This window comes from Amblyomma maculatum, chromosome 4 (genome assembly GCF_055883805.1).
Source record: "Amblyomma maculatum isolate TAMU_Amacu chromosome 4, ASM5588380v1, whole genome shotgun sequence".
Lineage (NCBI taxonomy): Eukaryota > Metazoa > Arthropoda > Arachnida > Ixodida > Ixodidae > Amblyomma > Amblyomma maculatum.
The window spans coordinates 45,038,423-45,058,501 of NC_139347.1; the positions used below are offsets into that span (position 1 = coordinate 45,038,423).

The 20,079-nt window shown below is 41.4% G+C and overlaps 1 protein-coding gene across 1 annotated transcript in view; it reads left to right on the forward strand.

The window, feature by feature from the left end:
- The first annotated feature begins 672 nt into the window (after nucleotides 1-672).
- mus301 (mutagen-sensitive 301) overlaps nucleotides 673-20,079 on the forward strand; it is a 39,754-nt gene continuing 20,347 nt past the window's right edge. The window contains exons 1-11 of the mRNA XM_084601288.1: nucleotides 673-995; nucleotides 1,054-1,305; nucleotides 5,896-6,074; nucleotides 7,169-7,369; nucleotides 11,072-11,147; nucleotides 12,609-12,706; nucleotides 14,473-14,571; nucleotides 15,931-16,067; nucleotides 16,611-16,847; nucleotides 17,330-17,471; nucleotides 18,269-18,373. Of these exons, the coding sequence (XP_084457414.1) occupies nucleotides 944-995; nucleotides 1,054-1,305; nucleotides 5,896-6,074; nucleotides 7,169-7,369; nucleotides 11,072-11,147; nucleotides 12,609-12,706; nucleotides 14,473-14,571; nucleotides 15,931-16,067; nucleotides 16,611-16,847; nucleotides 17,330-17,471; nucleotides 18,269-18,373 (1,578 nt within the window). The 5' untranslated portion in view covers nucleotides 673-943. The remainder of the gene's footprint in view (nucleotides 996-1,053; nucleotides 1,306-5,895; nucleotides 6,075-7,168; nucleotides 7,370-11,071; nucleotides 11,148-12,608; nucleotides 12,707-14,472; nucleotides 14,572-15,930; nucleotides 16,068-16,610; nucleotides 16,848-17,329; nucleotides 17,472-18,268; nucleotides 18,374-20,079) is intronic.

Sequence of the window (20,079 nt, forward strand, 5' to 3'; positions counted from 1 at the left end):
AGGTAGCGCCTCTTTCATGAGGGTAGGCGCGGTTGTGGGGTGTGTCCAGGTGAAGTGCTGCGTGTGACCTTCTTATGTTGATGTCTCTTCAGACAATTGTGTGTGTGTGTGTGTGGTTTTTTTTTTTATTATTAGCTGGGACACCAATCTGGTGTCCACCCGTTACAAAGGGACTAGCTAACACTATCATCATCATCATCATCATGCTAGGGTGCCTCGATGCGCGCCCGCTAGTTTGTGCCTCTTGCTGTTTGCTTTCACACGCAATTTTGGAGCTGGGATTCCACCTTGAATGCGCACAGCTGACATATACGTAAAGTTTTTAATTTTTAATATTAAGTTTGGTATCCAGTCATCGGAATACTACTGCGTAATAGGTGCTTTTAAGCGCCCGTTCGTTGCTTGAGCTGCGCGCTTCACGTAAGAACGTTGGCCAAGGTCTCGTTGGCTACGCCATTCATCGTCAATGCTCACTATTTACACCTTAAATAATGATTATGTGTTCATATTTATTGTAAAACAAGACCTAAATATTTTTTCAGGTGACATTTAACATGTAACTATAGCTGCTAGAGCTCCTAGATCAGTTTTATACGTGTACGTTTTCGGAAGTGCATGTCTGCTCGAGCAGACGACACAAGAGATACCAACGCGACTATCAAGTATTAGGGCCTGCAGGCTTTTTTGTTTTATTCATTAATAAACTAGCAATTAAATGTAAACCTAACTATTTGAGTTCTACGAGTGTTGCTTACTTGTGGTATTGTCTAAGCTTAGTGCTGCCTTCTTGCGACAATATAGTTTTCCCGCTTCTCCCTCTCCACTACCCCTCTGCACAAAGCGCCAAAGTTTTAATCGTATTCGGTGCTCTTTTGTCCGTCGTTCAGTTTCATTTTCTGTTAACAGGATACTGACTGCGCCTTCGTTGTTTATTCTATGCGTGATGGATACGCCGTCGAGCCATCGTGATGAACAGAAAAGCATAAACTATACAGGTAAAGTTATTTGCGTAATTATATCACGTCGCTTATACTGTCTACCACATGGTTTCAGATTACGACACGGAGCTGCATCTAGTAAACACATCTTACCTCAGCGGTTTGAGTCCACTAAACCAAAGTGGCTCAGTGTCGCTCATCGAAAAAGTGAAGGAGAAGCTGAGGGAAAACACACGAAAGTTGCTGTGCCTGCCCCTCTCTCAGCAGCAAACTGAGCCTCAATCGCAGAACAATGATTCGTTTTTTGGTCTGCCGATGATAGTGCGCAGCTTGATCGAACTGCACCATGGCATCACCGAGCTTTACGGTAAGTCGCCGGACACCTGTCTTTCTTTCCTTTTCAACTTTCACTGAAAAGTTAACAGTTACATCCGACACGGCTGCGCATCGAAGCGGAGTACTGTACAAGAGGGAACTGGAGGTGGTGCTTCGCATGGCCTGCTATTCCGCGATTCTGTACACGGCTGGCTTGGGCGCATTGGTGTGCTTCGTAGGGAGCTGCATCGATGAACACTCTACCTGCAAGAACCAAAACTCACTTTCGGACATGTAACTTGCAAACATGCTTATGTTCCTTACTCGTGGCATTCATCATCAGAGGGTACTGTTAACAAAAGTAAAAAAGAAAAAAAAAAAGAATATTGATGGGCCAATATCTCTTAGTATATATAAAAGAAACTAAAGCAATTAACTCTCATTGGGAAATTAGTGGCAATTTTACTGTTTTGTGAATGTTTACTTGCACCCAGTAAACGTTCATAACTCTATGTTAAGATGTGAAAATGTGCAAGAGAGATGTGTGCCTGGTTTGCAAGGACAACACTGTACCTTAATGTGCTATCAAATTATGACAACTACACACATTATGTTTTGTGTCCGTCGATCAAATTTCGATGGATCATCGAAACACAAAAGCGTTCATGTGTTGCAGCCAGGATTTAATCCCACATACTTGGGTCCAGTATTCGAGTGCCGTAACCGCTGAGCCGCCATGGCAGGGCTCATAAAAATCGGTCGATGCCATTAGTTGGAAGGTCTTTATTGAGGGGCATTGGCCTAATCATTTATTTTCATTTATTTTTTTTTACAGAATTTGAAATGCATCCAAACCCATTGGCTAGTTTAGGGCCCAAAACATGAAGGTGCAGTCTTTGTCAGAAATTTAGAGCCCAAGGGCTGTGCTCCCGAGCTGGACTGTGTGGCTCATAATACATTCCTGTCGTTTCAAATCGCCTGCAGGTAAGAAGATTTTTTGTCCTGCCCTCTCAGATAGGTAGGACTTCCACGAAGGCTAAAGGAGCCTTACTGAAAGGTTTGGGGGCAAACCCCTTGAGCTCTAAACTTTCAACAAAGACTGCAGGCAGGCCATAATGAGACAAATCATTTAAAATAAAAATGTGAAGTAATGAGTTACTATATACGCCAAACAATATACAACTGTATGCAGAATACAGAAAGTTTGTAACAGCAAACAAAATTGAAAGTACAAGAGAGACAAGTCAAAGCTGAAGACCAAATTGTGTGTCTAAAATAAAGCTCGGGAAAAACATGCAATACAAGGATAATAATGAAATTGGTGTAATGCACGTGGTCGAAGGTTCTAAAACTATTCCAGAAATATGTCAAGAACTATATGTAATTACATTGAAGCAAGAAATCAGCCCCGGGACACCACAAGTCACATTAGCAAAGAGCAATATCGAAATTTGAAACAATCGTCAAACAAGTGCCGTGTTTCTTTAGAACATAATGGTGCTAGTGGACAGCCTTCATTTGGGAGACTGTTCCAGATCTTAATACAAATCAATTGCAGAATTCTTTCACCATAAACGTTACTAACGGGCTACAGATTGAAATTACTTAAGAGAGGTTTCTAGTGACGTGGGATGATGGTGGAAAAATAGGGGTGTGTGAATATTGAAATTTTTAATATGTCTTCAAATGTTGAAAAATCACCCCACTGGAAAAATCAGTATAAATCTTATACAGGGTTCTATATACTGGTTTATTGTACAGAATCGACCAGCATGAAACCGGATGGAGTGGTTAGGTTCGTTTTGGCAGTTTAGTAAGCTGAACTCAAGACCTTGGGATCAAACCATGGCAGTTGTTAATTTGGCCTTCAAAGGATAAAAAAAAATTTCATATTAACTGAAAGCTCGAATTATCAAATGGACCTGAAAAAACTCCCAAAAATCGTTTACATACTTTATTTGATGAATACCTGAACTATGGTTGCCTGCATCTGAGACAATAAAATTTTTTTTCTTTGTTAAAACGAAGAAAGAAACTTTTTCCCTTTTTCACCAAGTGTTTCGCATTGTGCTCACTCTTGAGAAGGCAGCCACTATCCTTTTCACAGTGTGTTGCAGTAGCAGCGGTCCCTCTTCACAAAATGACCCATCTGATTTTGAGGATGCTTTACCGCACAATCAACGAGTTCTGTGAGTATTCCCCAGTAAGAATATTTATGTGGTGTAATGAAGATATAGTTAATTGAATTGTTTGTTCAAACAGGAATGTGTTAATATGAATTAATGATGAATTTGTTGGCAGGAGACCAGTTTGAATTTTTTTCTGATTCTACAATTGTATTCACTCCTAACTCATCAGCGTCATTAGTAACCATGATTGCTGTGTTGTCTGCAGGCATCATAATTCAGGACAAAATCAGCACGTGAGGCAAATGATTCGCATACAGAGAGAATGAGGAAGGTGTGAGAGGTACGCCCATATGAACGTACAGTAGTGATGACATAGATTTTTACAACTGCCTGTTGATAGTTGTTGCTATAACTTGAAAATACATCAAACACTTTCATGCAAAAATTATAATGTTTTAGTTGCTTTAGGAGGATATTACAAAATGTACTGTCAAAACTCAAGAGCCTTTTTAATACTAGAATATGTCTGCTGTTAATTATTGCTTAGTGCTGTGTTGATTACCTGAGTATAGTAAGATATGAATATTCATTTTGGCGGCTGAGCAGCTGAACCCAAGGTCTCGGGATCAAACTCTGGCTACAGTACCTGCGTTTTAGTGAGAGCAAAATGCAAGAACACTTGTATGCTGTGTGATGCCAGTACATGTTAAGGGACCTGGATGGTTGCAGCATCCCACTTTAGTTCTTTATTAAAATAGTTTGGCAGTTCTCCGCCTGGGTACAGGAGCAGTTCTGAGCTGGTGTGTCCCCTAGTTCTACTTTAGGAGCATACAATTCTGCATCTAGTATGCAAATTATGCTCATGCAGTAGCAGTCAGCACACATTTTCAGGAGGGCAAACATTTAGAATAATGCATACTTGAGCCTTCCTTCCTAGTTTTTAAGTTCACAGGTTGTGACCCGCATTAACAACTGGGAAAAACATTTGTAAAGCTATGTTTAATGATTCTGTGTATTTATCAGCAAAAGCTGGTTGGTATTAGCAGCAAGTAGTCTCGTGTGGCAGGTTCATTTTGGCGCCTTATGGCTTCTTTTGGGGTTCCTATGTAGACATGTACTTGTCACTGTTCCGCTTGCAGTCTTCGGTTTGATAGCGCTCCCAGCCGGTAAGGTCAGTCTTGCGGATGCAAGTAACAAGGATGGTAGTGCTGCCATAAGCATATATATATATAGACATTTTGTGTATACAAAGATCCAACCAGGCGCACAAAATCCATCTTCACTGAAATGTAGAGCCTTCAAGCATCGTGCAATGTCTTTTTGCAGTTGCACCTATGCTTCCTTGCATGGTAAGCTGCATCTTGTTTGTGCTTCATGCCTTTGTTGGCAATAGCAGCATCTCTTGTGGCGCTACCATATTCCTCAATGTAGTGCTTACTTTTGAGCTCGTTAGTCCCCGTCTTTTGATCTTGGCAGCTCTCGGAGGCAATGGCATCCATGGCGTTGGAACTCAACAACATACAAACAGAACACTCATTACATCAGCATGATCTAGTTATTACTGAGCTGTAATAACTACTTGGGAGAAGCTGCTTGCAACTGCTCCTCCATCACCACCACTACCACATTTCACGAAGTAGTGCTACGTACTGTGCCACATGATGGCCACCTCTGTTGCCGTAGTAGCCAGCTTAAACTTTGCTCTCTCATTCACCACATGTGTTCTGCCAGGCTTTCACTCTTTTTTAACTCTGCCGTTGTACACCCTATATATATATGGCCCTATATAACTAAGTCAATGAAGCTTTCGCTTTAACCCTTTGACGGCAAAAACAGTCAAAGGGTTAAACAAGTAGCTGCTGTTTGTACAAGGTAGTCCACTCTTAGGATGGACACGGTAGTGTGTAGCTATGCACTTCAGAGTACTAATGCATCCTTTGCTACCACATATCGAAGTGAAGTGCCAGATGATGCGAAGTACCATTTCCAAATCCATTTTCACCTGTTTCAGTTTGCTTCAATGCACGGCCATGTAAAATGTACTAGCGCTTTAACGAGTATACCTCTGTGATCACTTGTGTATTTGCCCCAAGTGTGGACCTGCCTGTTTAAGTATTTAATTAAGATATGTACAAAAAAATGAAAAAGGCAAATTCACTTTGTATCAGGCACTGTTTGATGTTTGTTAAATGCTTTATATCAGTACTTATTCTTACAGCCAGTCCACTTATGGGCATCTGTCGTTTATTGCCGTTGAATGTTGCATGATGATTATGGTTTCAGTGAAATAGTACATTTTAACGTCTGTGTGTGGTTTATTGATTGATTTAGCTCTTGTGGTGAAGCAAGCTAGGTAGCTCAATCTGAAACCTGTCAGAGAGGCTTCACGGTATGTCACTTGTGGGCTTTTTGTGGCTTCCTGAAAGAAAGCTGATGGCGCTGTAGATTTTCTAAATGAAAACAGTGACGAATCACTACCTAATCATGTTGGTTTCACTTTTTCATATTCACAGACTGGCAGAAAGAATGTTTGAGCCTGCCCGCCCTTAATCAGAGGAAGAATCTTATTTATTCTTTACCCACAAGTGGAGGCAAGACTCTTGTCGCCGAAATCTTGGCATTCAAGGAGATTCTCTGCTGTCACAAAAGTGTGCTTTTCATCCTTCCTTATGTGTCCATTGTTCAGGAAAAGGTATGTACATTTGCCTTCTGGCTTTGGCAACAATCTGCCTGCATGCTCAAGTGGTAATCACACGGGTGATGGAATTCCTCCCTAAGCGAGGGCGACTGTGCACGTGTCAGGCATATGAGTGGCCATGCGGTGACACAGCTTCTGGCTTTGCATCGCTGTCGTCCTTTAGGCGGGGAACATCTCGGCTTGCCAGCACGAACACTTCCGAACTATTCGAGGGGAGGGAAAGAAACATGGCAGGGTCAAAGCAGATAACATCTACCCCATCTTGGTCTTTTGTATTCGACTTTTCTTCTGCATATCCCTTTCTTTTGAACGAGTTTGTTTATTTTATTTTGCAGGCTTTTTTTCACTGAATTTGCAGTCTTCGTTGTTTTTCTGTTTGGAAAAGAAACATTAGGAGTCAGAAATGGCTTTCTTGTTTATTTCGCTATTCCTGGAAACAGCTTCATCACTATCGGCAACTCCCCGTCACCCGTGTGAATATGCGAGTCTGGGAGCAGGGGACGTCGGCTGATGATGTGCATCTCCTTTCCGCATCCGTCTGCCCTGTAACCTCCCCGTGTGAATGCCATTTTAGTGACATTTCACCAATAAAAGTCCCTGATTTTTTTTACTCACTGAATAATTACGCTGCTCGAAATAAGAATGACCCAGTCATATTTGGCATCATCAAAACTATTGTTATTGTCTGAAGTGAGAAAAAAATTTCTGTCATGATTCTGGTGAAAATGCACCACTGTATAAGCAGGGCAACAAAGTAGATTTCAAGAGAACATAGAGTGCAGAAGGAAAAGATTTGAAAAATTTCATGGATAAGGATGCAGCAGTTGTGGCAAAAGGGGCTAATTAAGGATATTTCTGAGAGGCCACTCTATTCTAGTGACATATCTGGGCTTGTGATTGGTGATGGTGATTACACACAGCACCTAAATTCATTGTCGCAGTGACAAAAGTTCAGCTGCTTAGAATGTCTTTACTTTCTTTGAGCAGCTTTGTTCATTCAGGACGAATATCCAGAGTTTGGTGATATTATGCATGCCAGCAATCTCAAGATACCACGCTTGTTATTTTGGCTTTCTCATCCAACACAGGTGCGCGCGATGTCAAGCTTTGGAGTGGACCTGAACTTCTTGGTCGAAGAGTATGCAGGGAGCAGGGGTGCTCTGCCACCTCCAAAAAGACGGCAGCGTTGTGCTGTTTATTTTGCCACCATTGAGAAAGCACACTTTTTGGTGGACTCACTCATTGAACAGAGCAGGCTGAGTGAGATAGGCCTGGTCGTGGTTGACGAGGTATGTGCTTTTACAGCAGCAATTTTCATATGCCTGAGGGTGTACTCTTTTATACACCAAAAGGTGGCCTAGAGAGAGTGCTCAAACACTACAGTCAAACCCATTTATGACAAGATTGAAGTGCTAACACACTATCACTGGTATATTTAATAATTGTTATAACCAGTTTATGCCAAAAAAAAAGAAAAGAACACTGATCAACTTTAGAGCCTTTAATGAGAGGAAAAATGATTACAATATAGGTTTCTTTGTCGTAAAAATCCGCATCAACCAGCTTTGACTGGTTTGCGGCATATTTCATTCACATTTATTTGTAGGGTACCCAACTATACTGCAAATACTAGTGTGCAGGACCTTTAAGAAAAATGAAGTCTTGGGGGGACTCTTATTATGAACTTGTAAGCTTTTATGTGTTTTGCAAAGCAGGCAAATAAGCACACAGAATATTGTGCACTTAGCTGATACTGGAAGCAGGAATAGTTATTAATATATTTCTCTAGATGTGCTGGTGTCAAAGCAAGCTAGCCTTGAATGTAGCACTCTAACAGATCGGCGTAAATGATGTTTTGTTTTGTGTAAGGCAAATAGTCTAGTACAGCCCTCCTATAACTCACGCAGCTTCATTTGGGTTCAAAATAAACTGTTCTCTTATTCTTTACATTAATGTACACCTACTTACAAAAGGTCTACATTTCATTGCTTGTAACTGAGCCCTTTGTGCATTACCAGAATCAATAGATAGTGTTTTGTTTTCAAACATGAATTATTAGCTCCTTTTCTTTTTCTGTGTTAGTGCAACAGAAATCAGATAAGTTTAATTGTTGAATTTTTTGTATTAAAAAGCAGCCATGAAGCTTATGTAATTGTCAAGATGGATGCTATCGGGTTGTTTTCAGAATGAACATTTTTCATCTTTAATTTGGTACGCTGTGGGAAAACCTGAGGGAAAGTTGTTACAATTGTTTATTCTGAACACTTTTCCCCTACTTTGGAATACAGTGCAACAGTGAAGCATCTTCAGATAGGTACTTGCACTATTTATGTTATTCCCAGTCTGTTCAATTCACTGTTCAAAACCACCATCTCTGTTTTCAAGGCCTACGTGAATAGTGGTTTTCTGATTCAATAAGTGATTTATTTTTACGTCACATATTTTGTCAGTATATAACTCATACCTGTATGTAAGTCATGCCTCGTGCAAACGAAACTTTTTCTTCTTCTTCTTCTTCTTCAAAAAAAAGTAATCGTATGTTAGTCACACCAGCATATGAGGCACTTGTTCATTTGGGGTGCTCCTTAAAAACGCTATTGAGACCCTTTGTCAATGTGGGAAAAGACGTGTGGCAGCTGCCTTGTGCAGAGGGTTCTCGATTCCTGGGCAGCGTGCTGTGCTTCCTAGAAAGTTGGCTCTTGGTTCTCTCCTCAATTTTCTGCTTTTTTTCATCATTACCTGTGCCGTCTGTAGCACAGTCTTTGGCAGCATGCCAAAATGGCACGGTGCAATTAGCAGCGCAGAGTGCTTTCACGCAAGCAGGGTGCGTCTGGTCTTTGGCAAACTTGGAAGCATGCCAAGACATTGTGGCTGGGGTCAGTGGGGAACACAGAGTGTTTCTGAATTGTTTCTTTACACTGTCCCTAATGCTTAACCATTTCCATGACCCCCCTGTGAGATTTAAAAAACTTTTCTTTTATTGACTGAAGTGGTCGTACGGGATTGTGTGTCACAAATCACTTTTTCACTCATGTCGAACTGTCTCCCTGACTCGGTTCCCATTCTCCACAATATATATCTAACAGTACAGCACACAACGTAAATTTAACTTTGTAGCACGTTTTCCTAGTAGGGGGCCTCATGTTGAGAACTAGGCACCATGCTCATGAAGCAAAACAGATCTGATGCCAACATAGAAACTAAAGTAGAATTTCAGTTTGTTTCTCGCCTCCATCAATAATGTTCTCCCTCTTTTAAACATTGATTTTATTTACCAACCCACTCATTAGGCATGGCAAAAGGCAGCATTCGCGATGGCCTGTCAGTTTTTTTTTATATATAAGTTGCACCTTTCTATAACGCTTGCTAACAAAAAATACAGGAAAAAATATTTCGGCACGTGGCTTATACTTTAGAAAATATAGTACTTTTGAAGCAGAAATTAGAATTACTTCTTGTACGCAAAAAAATTGATTGGCACAAGAAGCACTCAATGTTGTCACACAAGAAAATGAAAGTGCATCTTGAAGCTTTATCACTCATTCAAGTTGTGTTGACCTTTGCGAAAGTGTCCATTGCAAATTGGGTAAGCTGACCTACACATGGAGCTGGTGCATTTGTTGATGTGGGACCTGTAGGGCTTTCAACTGCTGGTTTCAATCTCTGTGACAGGGTTAATGTGTTAAACCATCAGGCATTGTAAACGAGCACCCATTGCCGTGTGTCTTGTGCTCCCTTCCTGTCCTGCTCACACTGTCGTGCTTGATTAGCTAAATTGCATGCAGGAGTGAGCGATTGTGATGACTGTGGTCAGCTGAGACTTGTTCTACGGAGTTCAAAGGACCCTTACATCCTCCAGCTGGTGCACACCGGTGTGTGTGGTGTGTACTGCCATGCGCCAGTTACAGTATGTGCACCGGTTCTGCACTGGCTCTGCACTGATACCTGCCTGCATCTCCCACACATGCATACACACATCTTCTCCAGTGCACATGCGGGTAGTTAGGCACATGACATGTGCACCTCAGAACTGTCCATGAAGCGGTGTGGCTGGGACATTGGTTGCACACGCATCGCAGTGCCATCCTGAAGAAGGTGCATTAAACTGAAACCACACGAAGCAAGCGTTCCTCAAATGTTTTTCACTTGAAGTGAATACCTTGAGATTACGAAATAACTAAACATTCGAATTGAATATCGAATATACAACCATTCATACGAATATCCACACAGGCCTTCTATTTATCCATTCTTTTCAGCTTCTTTTCCTACTTGTTTTGTTGTTCTGTGCTTGCTAACTTCATTCGATTAGAAATTTCGTTTTTTTTTTTTTAATTTATTGGCCCACACAGGATTGTTACATTAGGGAAAAGCAAAAAGAAATATGCAGGAACCTGTGAGCACTGATTTAGAGAAATGCAGTCAAACCTCATCATAGCTGAGAGGAAACAGATCATAAAACTGCTTGATATAGTCACCCAAATTATAAAATTTCTTTGGGAAGGCCTACAAAAGTGACGCAGGTCTGTAAAGTAGCGGCAACAGAGGCGACCCTTGCTAGAGAAGGGGGAGAGACCTTTTCTGAAGGTTTAGTGCTACAAAGGCAGTGACTGTGATCAGAAGCAGTAAATAACACTAAATGCCAATTAGGTTGCATTCCCACCTGCGGTCTGCCGTTGTCACTGGGAAATTTGGCACATCCATTTATGTCAAACTCTGATGCATGCAGTATAAATTGCATGTGTTTGATGAAATTAGGATGAATTCAATGTGGTTGTTAGAACATAACATCTCTGTTCATTATATTGAGGTTCAAATGTATGATAAATTTAAAACAAGTAGTTGCATGCAGCAATGTAAGTAAACACGGTTGCAATAGTACCTTTCTTTTTTTTTTTTTTAATCAGAGATGTTTGGGTTACAATGCTTGAGGTTGGAGGGAGTTTTCTTGTGTGATCTCTCCATGCATCTGTTCTTTTATGGTTGTGCAGCTGCATATGCTGGGAGCTGGAAGCAGCAGAGGAGCCATACTTGAAAGCACATTGGTTAAAATAAAATACGTCTCAGGTTTGTGTTTTTGTCACAGGTTGATGCATGAGGCCATCATGAGGCTTGCTGGCTGCACTTCATGGGAGACTTGTCTTGATGTGGAGCTCTTAATAGGAGCATTCAGTTAATATGCATGCATCAATTGAAACATGTAAAGGTCTGTTAGATCTGTAGCTCCTCCTGTTGTTTTTACATTATCTATGATGTGCAGCAAATTTTTACTTTCTCTTACAATTTAGGCTTTGTTTATTTCAAGCAGTTTCTATCATTATTTGTCGTTTTGGGCATTCTTTTATGAAGTAACTTACTCCATAAGCCAGAAAAGGAATGATCACCCATCTTTTCTATGGTGGTGCAAATGTAGTTGACTGTGGGAATGAGAGGTTTTTATTTTTTGATCGTGGGTTGCACATTTATATATATATAAAAAAAAAAGAGTGCTGAATGGCAAGCGCTGGCATAACAACCTTATATTAAAGATGATTGCTTCTCGGTTCCCATGTCCCATAGTTCATCGTCCTCTGTGCCATTCATCTCATCGCTAGTACTGCATTTTCTAAAATATTCACAGACCATCTCTTCGAAGGGAGATATCCATGCTGCCAATACGCAGCTAAGAACATTCGACATCATAGGCATCTGGCTGGGGTGGTTGGGTTGTCGCCCAGTATTCGTTCATTATAAAGTTTGCGCTTTTAAATGTTTTATTTATGCCATTTATTTAGCGTCGCCACAATATTGCTGTGACACATTACTAATGATGGCGATGCTGATGAAGACTATGGACTTCAGCTGCCCTTCTTTGCACGGCTCCTGTAGTTTTTTTGACAATGACCATAATAAAAAATGGAGGCCAACTTGCCACGTTATATTTTTTTTTTAAAAGCGTGACTTATATTTTGTTTTTTAAGATAGTCATAGGCCGTGTTTCTTAGCTTTTTTTGTGGTTTAATGTTCGACAGTTATATCAGCTATGAGATATGCTGTAGTGGAGAGTTCTGGAAATTTAGAACACTGGGAGCTCTCTGACTTGCACTGACATCACCCAATACACTGGCCCCTTATGTTTGGCTTCCACTGAAACACTGCCCCGCGGCCGGCATCGAACCCATGTTTCCCGGCCTAATAGTTGAGCACCCTAACCATTGAGCCACTGCAGCGGAGTGGTTGTATACTCATACAAGACGTAAATTACTGTAGTAATCTGCTTGGTCCCATGTAGTTTTCGTAGCTCAAGATGTGAGTGCAGGATACACTTTTTAATTTGTTCATATACAGGCTGTATATTCTGTATAATACTGCAATTTACAACCAAGCCACTTTGCAGGCAATGCTTATGTTTTAGTGCTTTCTATTCAGGATGACGGATTGTGTTGTACTGTTGCTGGTTGAGGCACGAGTGTGTTGTAAAACTTTAAGCAGACTGAAGTGAAGTAACAGTAATTATATCTTTTTTTTTTTCTTTTTATGAACTTTCAGCACACACACAGATTGTTGGCATGAGCGCTACAATTGGAAACATGGATGACCTGGCCTCATTTCTCGGAGCTGAAGTCTTTGTTGGTTCCTTTCGTCCTGTAAGTCCTGTTTCTCACATTTCGAAGCAAACACTACAGCATTGAAACTAAGTTGTAACTTTTTTACCTCAATGCTGAATAGATGGAGTAGGTGGAGGTCCCAACTCTGCTAGACATATAAGCTGACGGGGAAAGAAACAGTTAAACGGGCCCAGTTTACTATTTTTACTCATAATCGACTGCTGGTAAAAAGATCTTGTTGCTTTGTTCTCCAGCATGATGCTGTGCTGACAGAATCAAGAGAAAGGCGATGGCACAGTGCATTGCGACATTGATGTACATTCCAACAGGAGGGTTTATGAATGATCCATGCACGCTTCTTAGGGTTTATACAAACAGCTGCGTGTTGCTGATGCATCGAGTGTCTAATTACTAGGGAAGACTTTGAACTAAATACATGCTGCTTTTCTTGGTCTTTATTAACAGCAAAAAAAGAAAAAGGCAGTTGTGTATTTTGAAGAGCAAATTTCTTGCTACAGTGTACTTGAATCCGCTCCCATTTTATTATGGCGCAGAAGATTGATAAATATTGCACGGTACATTTGTCTTCTGATTAGTTGAGCTTAAAAGGAACCAAAAATGTAATTTGTGCAAGGTTTGGTTTAATGGAAACATTCTTAATACACTTGATGGTTATACGACTTAAGCATAATTTTGCAACACAGGTGCTCAGATCAAGAGAATTCAAATTAACCCTAGTCTTCTGTACCGAAATTACAAAGCTGTATGTTGGATTATTCCTTGGGTATCCGAGTTTTGCAGGATTCTTGTTCAAATAATAACTTTGCTGTGTGGATTGAGATTTAAGATAAAAATCTTGTCTCCTCCGTGTGTTCCGACATATTGAATATGAAAGGAACAAAGTTTGAGTGTTCAGTAATTTATTACTCCTTAAATATGTGCAAAAAAGCGTGCATTTTCTTATTTTGTGACTAGAATTCATCTTGGTGCATAACATCCAACTCATTATCTACTAGAGAAACAAAATAAATTACTCCTTTTGTGAAAATCAATGGTTCCCTTTCATATTGAGCGCTTGTGTACTGTACACTCTTCCTTCCCGAGCTGCATATTTGTAAATACTATTCAGCCAGAAATCTCAGCATGTTGAAATCCTTCGCTTTTGGGTAATCTCCTTCATAGAATTATTTTTAAAATGTAGAGTTTTGATGAAAATAGTTTTACATCTGCCAAGTAAAACTACTTCTTTATACCCATGTATTTAGATGGGTGGGCCCAGGGGAAGCATCATCCAGGTTTAGGTTTAGGTTTATGGGATTTAATGTTCCAAAATAACTTTGACTAGGAGGGGCGCCGTAGTGGTGGGGCCCAGAAAATTTTACCACCTGAGGTTCTTTAACATGCACTGACATTGCACAGTATAGGTACGGACATAAGTAAACGGAGCACGCTTTTCAGTTCAAATTACAATCATGCCTTCTGTATTGGAGATAAGAAAGCATTATTTATACAAGTGAAAGTACACTAGTGTTCACTACCAGTTTGCACATGCCATGACTGCCAGTTTAAATTATAGTATGCGCGAAAAATTTTAGAAGAAAGTAGCGTGCTCCGTCTACTTTTGTCCGCTCCGGTTCATGGGCGGCTTACTCTTTTTGCTTCCACTGAAAAGAAGCTGCTGTGGCTGGGATTGATCATTCATCTATGATTTTGTCGTGTTTTCTAACTTGTGCTATTTTTTGTTTGAATTTTGTTGTCTTTCATGTCGTTAACTTTTTTTCATACATTCTCTCTTGCTTACATAGGTGGAGCTGAAGGAATACATCAAAGTGGAAGATTACATTTTTGAACAACAAGGAAAACATGAAGAGGAGCCATTCCGAGTTGTCCGCAAGCTGCCAAAGGTGCTTTAATCTTATATGCTGCACGGTAGACTCTCGTTAATCAAGAGGTTAGAATAAATGTTCGAATTAAACAAAGTTCGAATTATTAAATGGGTATGAAAAATTAGAAAACCATTTGCATCACAGTAATATTATCTAATGAACACCTGTGTGTCTGCATTTGAGGTGAAACCCAAGTGAGAACAATGGTTTTTCCCCGGTTTCTTCAAGTGCTTTTGCTTTGGTCACACTGTCGGGATTGTTGAAATGCCCCAAAATCGTAGAAGTATCCGCTATTCTTTTCGCTGTGTGACGCAGTAGCAGTGGTGCATCTTCATAAAGCACCCTTGTCGCCTTTTGAGGATGCTTCAGTATTTAAGTATGCAGTGCCATGAAACTGCGCATGGCCAGCACGCAGTTTCAGCATACTGGAAACAGCATGCGGGTACATGCGAGGGATATATGTGTAGGCGTTAGAACAGCATGATGCCATTCCAGAATGAGAACAATGGCGCTCCAAGCAGCATCTGAAATAGCACTTACTTACCGATGTGCATGTCCAATTGCAGCCGTAGTATGGTGTGAAGTTAAGGAAACCGAAACTATGTCGCTGAGCTATATTTTCAAAATGGTGAACTTCCGATCGTCGCCGTGCCTGCCATAGCGCACACATGCGCGAGTACCACTGTTTTATGCAATTGAAGTTCATGGGGTGTCTGTTTCGGTGATCCTGGCTAAGCGGGTCATACCTTGACACGATCACCTGTCCGAATTCACCATAGTGAGCCCACCCATGTTCGAATGAGCAAGCGTCCGATGCCATGGACTTACATGAGCATTGGCGAAGACCACTCTTCTAGTTCGAATTGTCCGAATTTCTGAGTAAACGGGGGTAGAATTAACAAAATTTTACTTCATATGCTGCTCCTCTGCCAAGTCTTCTGATTCACAGGCTGATACTCTTCAGTTATTTTTGCTCTGTTGTGCCAATAACTTCAAGAAGTCATGCTTATGAGACTTTGAAAACACTAGTTTAATATAGCTGTAACGATGACTCACTAGCACAGAAGAACCCAGTTCAATAAACGTTTTTGCTAATGCTAGTTTCCATGATGAATTAGGCTGTTGTGCCTGGCAGAGTCCATGAATAGCCATAAATTTCCCATATCAGTCATGGACTCTACCTTCTTGCAGCTTTGTTACCATTCCATCATGTCTATTTCACAGTGTGGTGTGCACATCCATCACAGGTCCTTTGCAGAACTGTTAGATTATGTAGGATGAGATGCTGGATCACAACACTTCTTTCACTGCTTGTGTGTTAACTTTGATTTCTTTCTTCTCTGGCCATTTTTGTGATGTCCTCTCTGCACATTATAGCGAGACCAGATGCAGGACCCCGAGCAGCTGTCTCTGCTGGTGTCAGAGACCGTGCCTGCCCACTCGTGCCTTGTGTTCTGTCCTACGAAGCAGAACTGCGAAAGTGTAGCACTACTTCTGGCCCGTTTTCTGCCACAGTGAGTGCTTTCCTTGAGCTCTGTATAGCCATGGGCCATTGTGTTTTAAATGTGAAGTGATCAGTATGGCTTGCCTGTACAAGCAGTAGATGAGCAGTATTTGCAGCATTGTTGGTGGTCTACATTGGTGAAGAATAATGTATGACACTGTCTTTGTCACAGGTTGCACTTGGCAACTGTGAGTGCGTCATCAAAATTCGTGCTCATGCTTGATTGCCTGGAGAAGGACAGATTGTGGGGCATGCTTTTGCAGTGGTGCAATACAGTCTGTTGCGTGTTTGCTAACTTGGAAAGCATTTGTGGGAAAAAAAATGGTTATTTCACGTGTCAATATTAGAGTGTTTCAGGGAACAAATGTGAGGGAGTGATATCCTAGTTGATATTCAAGGAGAAGAAATGGGCGTGGGCAGCACGTGTTAATAGAGGATAAGGTGACTGCAACTGGCACAGGACAGGCTTGATGGAGAGATATGGGAAGTGCCTTTGTCCTAGAGTGAATGTAGTGCAGTCTCATGATGCTGCTGCTGATGATGAATGTGACAGGTCATTACGGGAACATCGGCTTGAGGAGAAAAGGAGTCTGCTGGAGACATTCAAAACTGAGGTGGGGCAAGTGTGCCGAATCCTACGTCAGACTCTGCCCCTTGGCGTGGCCTACCATCACAGTGGGCTGACTGTGGAAGAGCGCCGCATTGTGGAGGATGCGTATGCATCTGGGGTGCTCTGTTGCCTCACTTGCACGTCCACTTTGGCAGCTGGCGTCAACCTGCCTGCCAAAAGGTGTCTGAACCCTTTCCTTTATCTTTCTCCATAGTCATCTGTTAATATATGTGGCATGGGTGTATTTTGTTGCTGAGGCTGTGAGCTCGTGGTGCGTTTAAATTCCACGTCTACATTCAGCCTAGCACCTCCTAAAGGCAATGGGTAATTTACAAAGTGTTGTGCATATACAGTAGAACTTCCCTGTATATTTAAATAAGATGCAATAAAAAGGCATGTCATTTGTTATCTGAAATCACTTTTAAAAAAAATATGAAATGAAGTACATCAGAGTCCTTAGTCACTATGGGATATCTACCCAATAGTGAAGCACTTCTCTTTCACTATGGCATGCTTCATGCTTTGTGGTGTGGGTTTCTTACAAAATCAGAGACACAGGGAGCAATACCGTGATTGTTCAACAAGATTTGGTGCCTTTAGACTTGTTCATGGGGAAAGTATATGTGCCTTTTCTTCACTGGTTATAATGTCTGTTGTTTCAGGGTGATCCTCAAGTCACCGTATACAGGCACTGAGTTTCTAACCCGCAGCGTCTATCAGCAAATGGCAGGCCGTGCTGGGAGGGCAGGCATTGATTCATCTGGAGAGAGCATCCTCGTAGTGCCTGGTGCAGACAAAGAAAAGGTTGACCATCGTTCCTGCTTGAACGTAGCATAGCTTTCGTGTTTCATTGGTGGCTTAACTGTTCTCCAGTATTTTAGTAATATCAAGTCAGCTCTGAGCCATTTAGCATTCCATGTGTGAAGGGCTGCAGTGGCAAAATGATTATTGTTGCGTCGGCCGAGACGGCCATTGAAAAGGGGGGCTGAGAGGCTCGTCAAGTGTCCATGTTTCAAAGCCAGTTTATTCTCCGAGTGCATTCTGTAAATACACTCGGTTTACGTGACCAGTTAAGACAAAATCTAAGCAGAGACGAAGACACAAGCATGAGCATAATCCACAGGACAAGACCAAAACTGAAACAGATAGATAGAACGCAGGCAGTTATATATGAGTAGAATGGCTGAGCAGACTACGCTTCAACTGTCAAGCGCTCTGTGCGCAAGCCGGTAATTTCGTCCATTCCGCCACTCTGGTCCCTTATGGTTTGCTGAAGACCATCTCACTGATGCTGACTTGGTGTTATTAAAACATTGGAGGGCTGTATTTTTTCTCACAGTTTGTTGGCCCTCAGCTGGAGTACACGGCGGGGCTAAGCGCAGGGGGGCAGTTTGTGACTGACCTGCACTCCTCGTCACTTCACCAGTCGTAGCATTCAGCATGTGATAGAGACCTGTCATTTTCCATTCGAACACCCTAGAAGCTCCTAATATTTGTTTTGCAATGTGCTGGCACTGGCTATGGCTTCCACTTCTGTGCCAGCGGACTGTGCGTATGTAGAGTGCCATATGTGCAGTCAGTTTTTGTTTTTGGTTCATCAGGTGCGCAAGCTGCTTGAGGCTCCGGTTGATAGCTGCTACTCAAACCTTCTCCAAGATGAACAGAAGGCCCTGAAAATGCTGCTGCTGAGTTTGATAGGACTGCAGGCAAGTAACGAGGGGCTTATGTTTTATGCCTCGTATTGACAAAGGTAGAGCAACATATTTAAGGGAAGGGAGTGTTCTGATAAATACACAGGGCATTTTGAATTATTCGGTACAGATGTTTCCTTCAAAACTATGAAAGGCAGTGCAGTCTGTGCGCATAAATTATTCTCAAAGGGGGCATTGTGCGGTAGAATGCACTTAAACAACGATTAAGGCAGGTTAACTTATAAGCTTTCTAATGTTTGATTTTACGGCATAACATTGCATTGCAAAATTGAACGCTTCCAACGTTATGGGTGAGTCTGAATCAGCATCATGGTTGGGAATATTGAACGTGGAAAACACCCTTTTGGTAGCAGGCCAAGTTGGCTTTGCCACAGTGTACATTTCTAAACCGGCATCCCTGTGCATAGAATCTTCTCTTGAATCAATTAAAAGTCTTCAATGTCATAAAGAACAGAAACTGCATCTGTATTTCATTCAAGTGACATCATTTTATTAATGTGTTTGAGCTTTCAAAAACATTTTTTTTTTTAATGTTCAATACTGCAAACTTCGATGCCATTTTTGTAATTTTAAAATCAAGGCTCGCTTTTTATGGTGATAGCCTTTGATTTTGCAATATAATTTTGTGCACTAACGAAAATGAAAAGTTGATTAGTTAATTTTCCCTAATTGATCACTATTTTATTGCTCTCTCTAACATGCAGATATAAGGTCTGCCCTGCCATGCAATCCGCCTGCAGACTGCACCTGCGTGCATTGTTTTCATGGTTTTTCAAAGAAAAATCTGTAAAGAATAATTTGAAATAGCCAGTATGCTGAGCCCTGTTCTCATGTTGAACAGTACATTTCATCTGTGTTCTAATTGTCTGGTTTATCTGTTCATGTCTAGTTAAATTCGTACATTACACTGCTGACACCTTGTTAAAGCACGGGTTTTTTATGTTCGTTTGGGCTCTCCGTATTACTTTACGATTATGTTGACCGGCAACTCTAATGCTAACTTTTCATGTACTGTGTCTGAAATTGACTGAGCACTGACATAGAAATTGACCTAGTTGATTTTTAACGCAGTAGCATTAGGATTTTCGTCATGCCAGAAACTTCGAGTCCTCCTTGATGAAGTTTTCTGATTGTTTGCGAAAGGTCACGTGACCTTGTCAATTTATCAACGCTTAGCCTCTTGGTACTCAGCGGTCAGGTAACTAGGCTACGTAGCCTGATTGCTGAGTGCTGATATACTAGGCGAGATGAGTGATGTCATGAACCCACATAACGTGCTGTCGTATTCCACTTCTAAGGCTTAAGTGTTCCCATAAACTAACCACAGAATTGTGTCAGATGGACTGGCAGTCACTAAAGAAAGGTGAGGCCAGGACGGTGACTGCACTGTTGCTCGGTGATTGCATGATGTCGGTAAAGAGCTTGAACAAGCAGGCACACCTAGTATGGTTTTCATTGTGGACTTGCAGAAGAGGCCTGTTTTTTTCCGTCGGTATGTGCAAGAGCATTATTGTGAAAATAGGTGTTCTGCAATTACTTGGGGAGCTCACAGATGCATTAGGCCAACAGACTCTGCAGCAGACTTGAGCAAGACACCTGACATGTAAGACACGCAGCTGGTGCATGCACTACTGTGCTTGAGTGCCATGGATATGTAAGCAGAGAACAGCAGGGAATCAAGTGGGATGGTGAATTTAAAG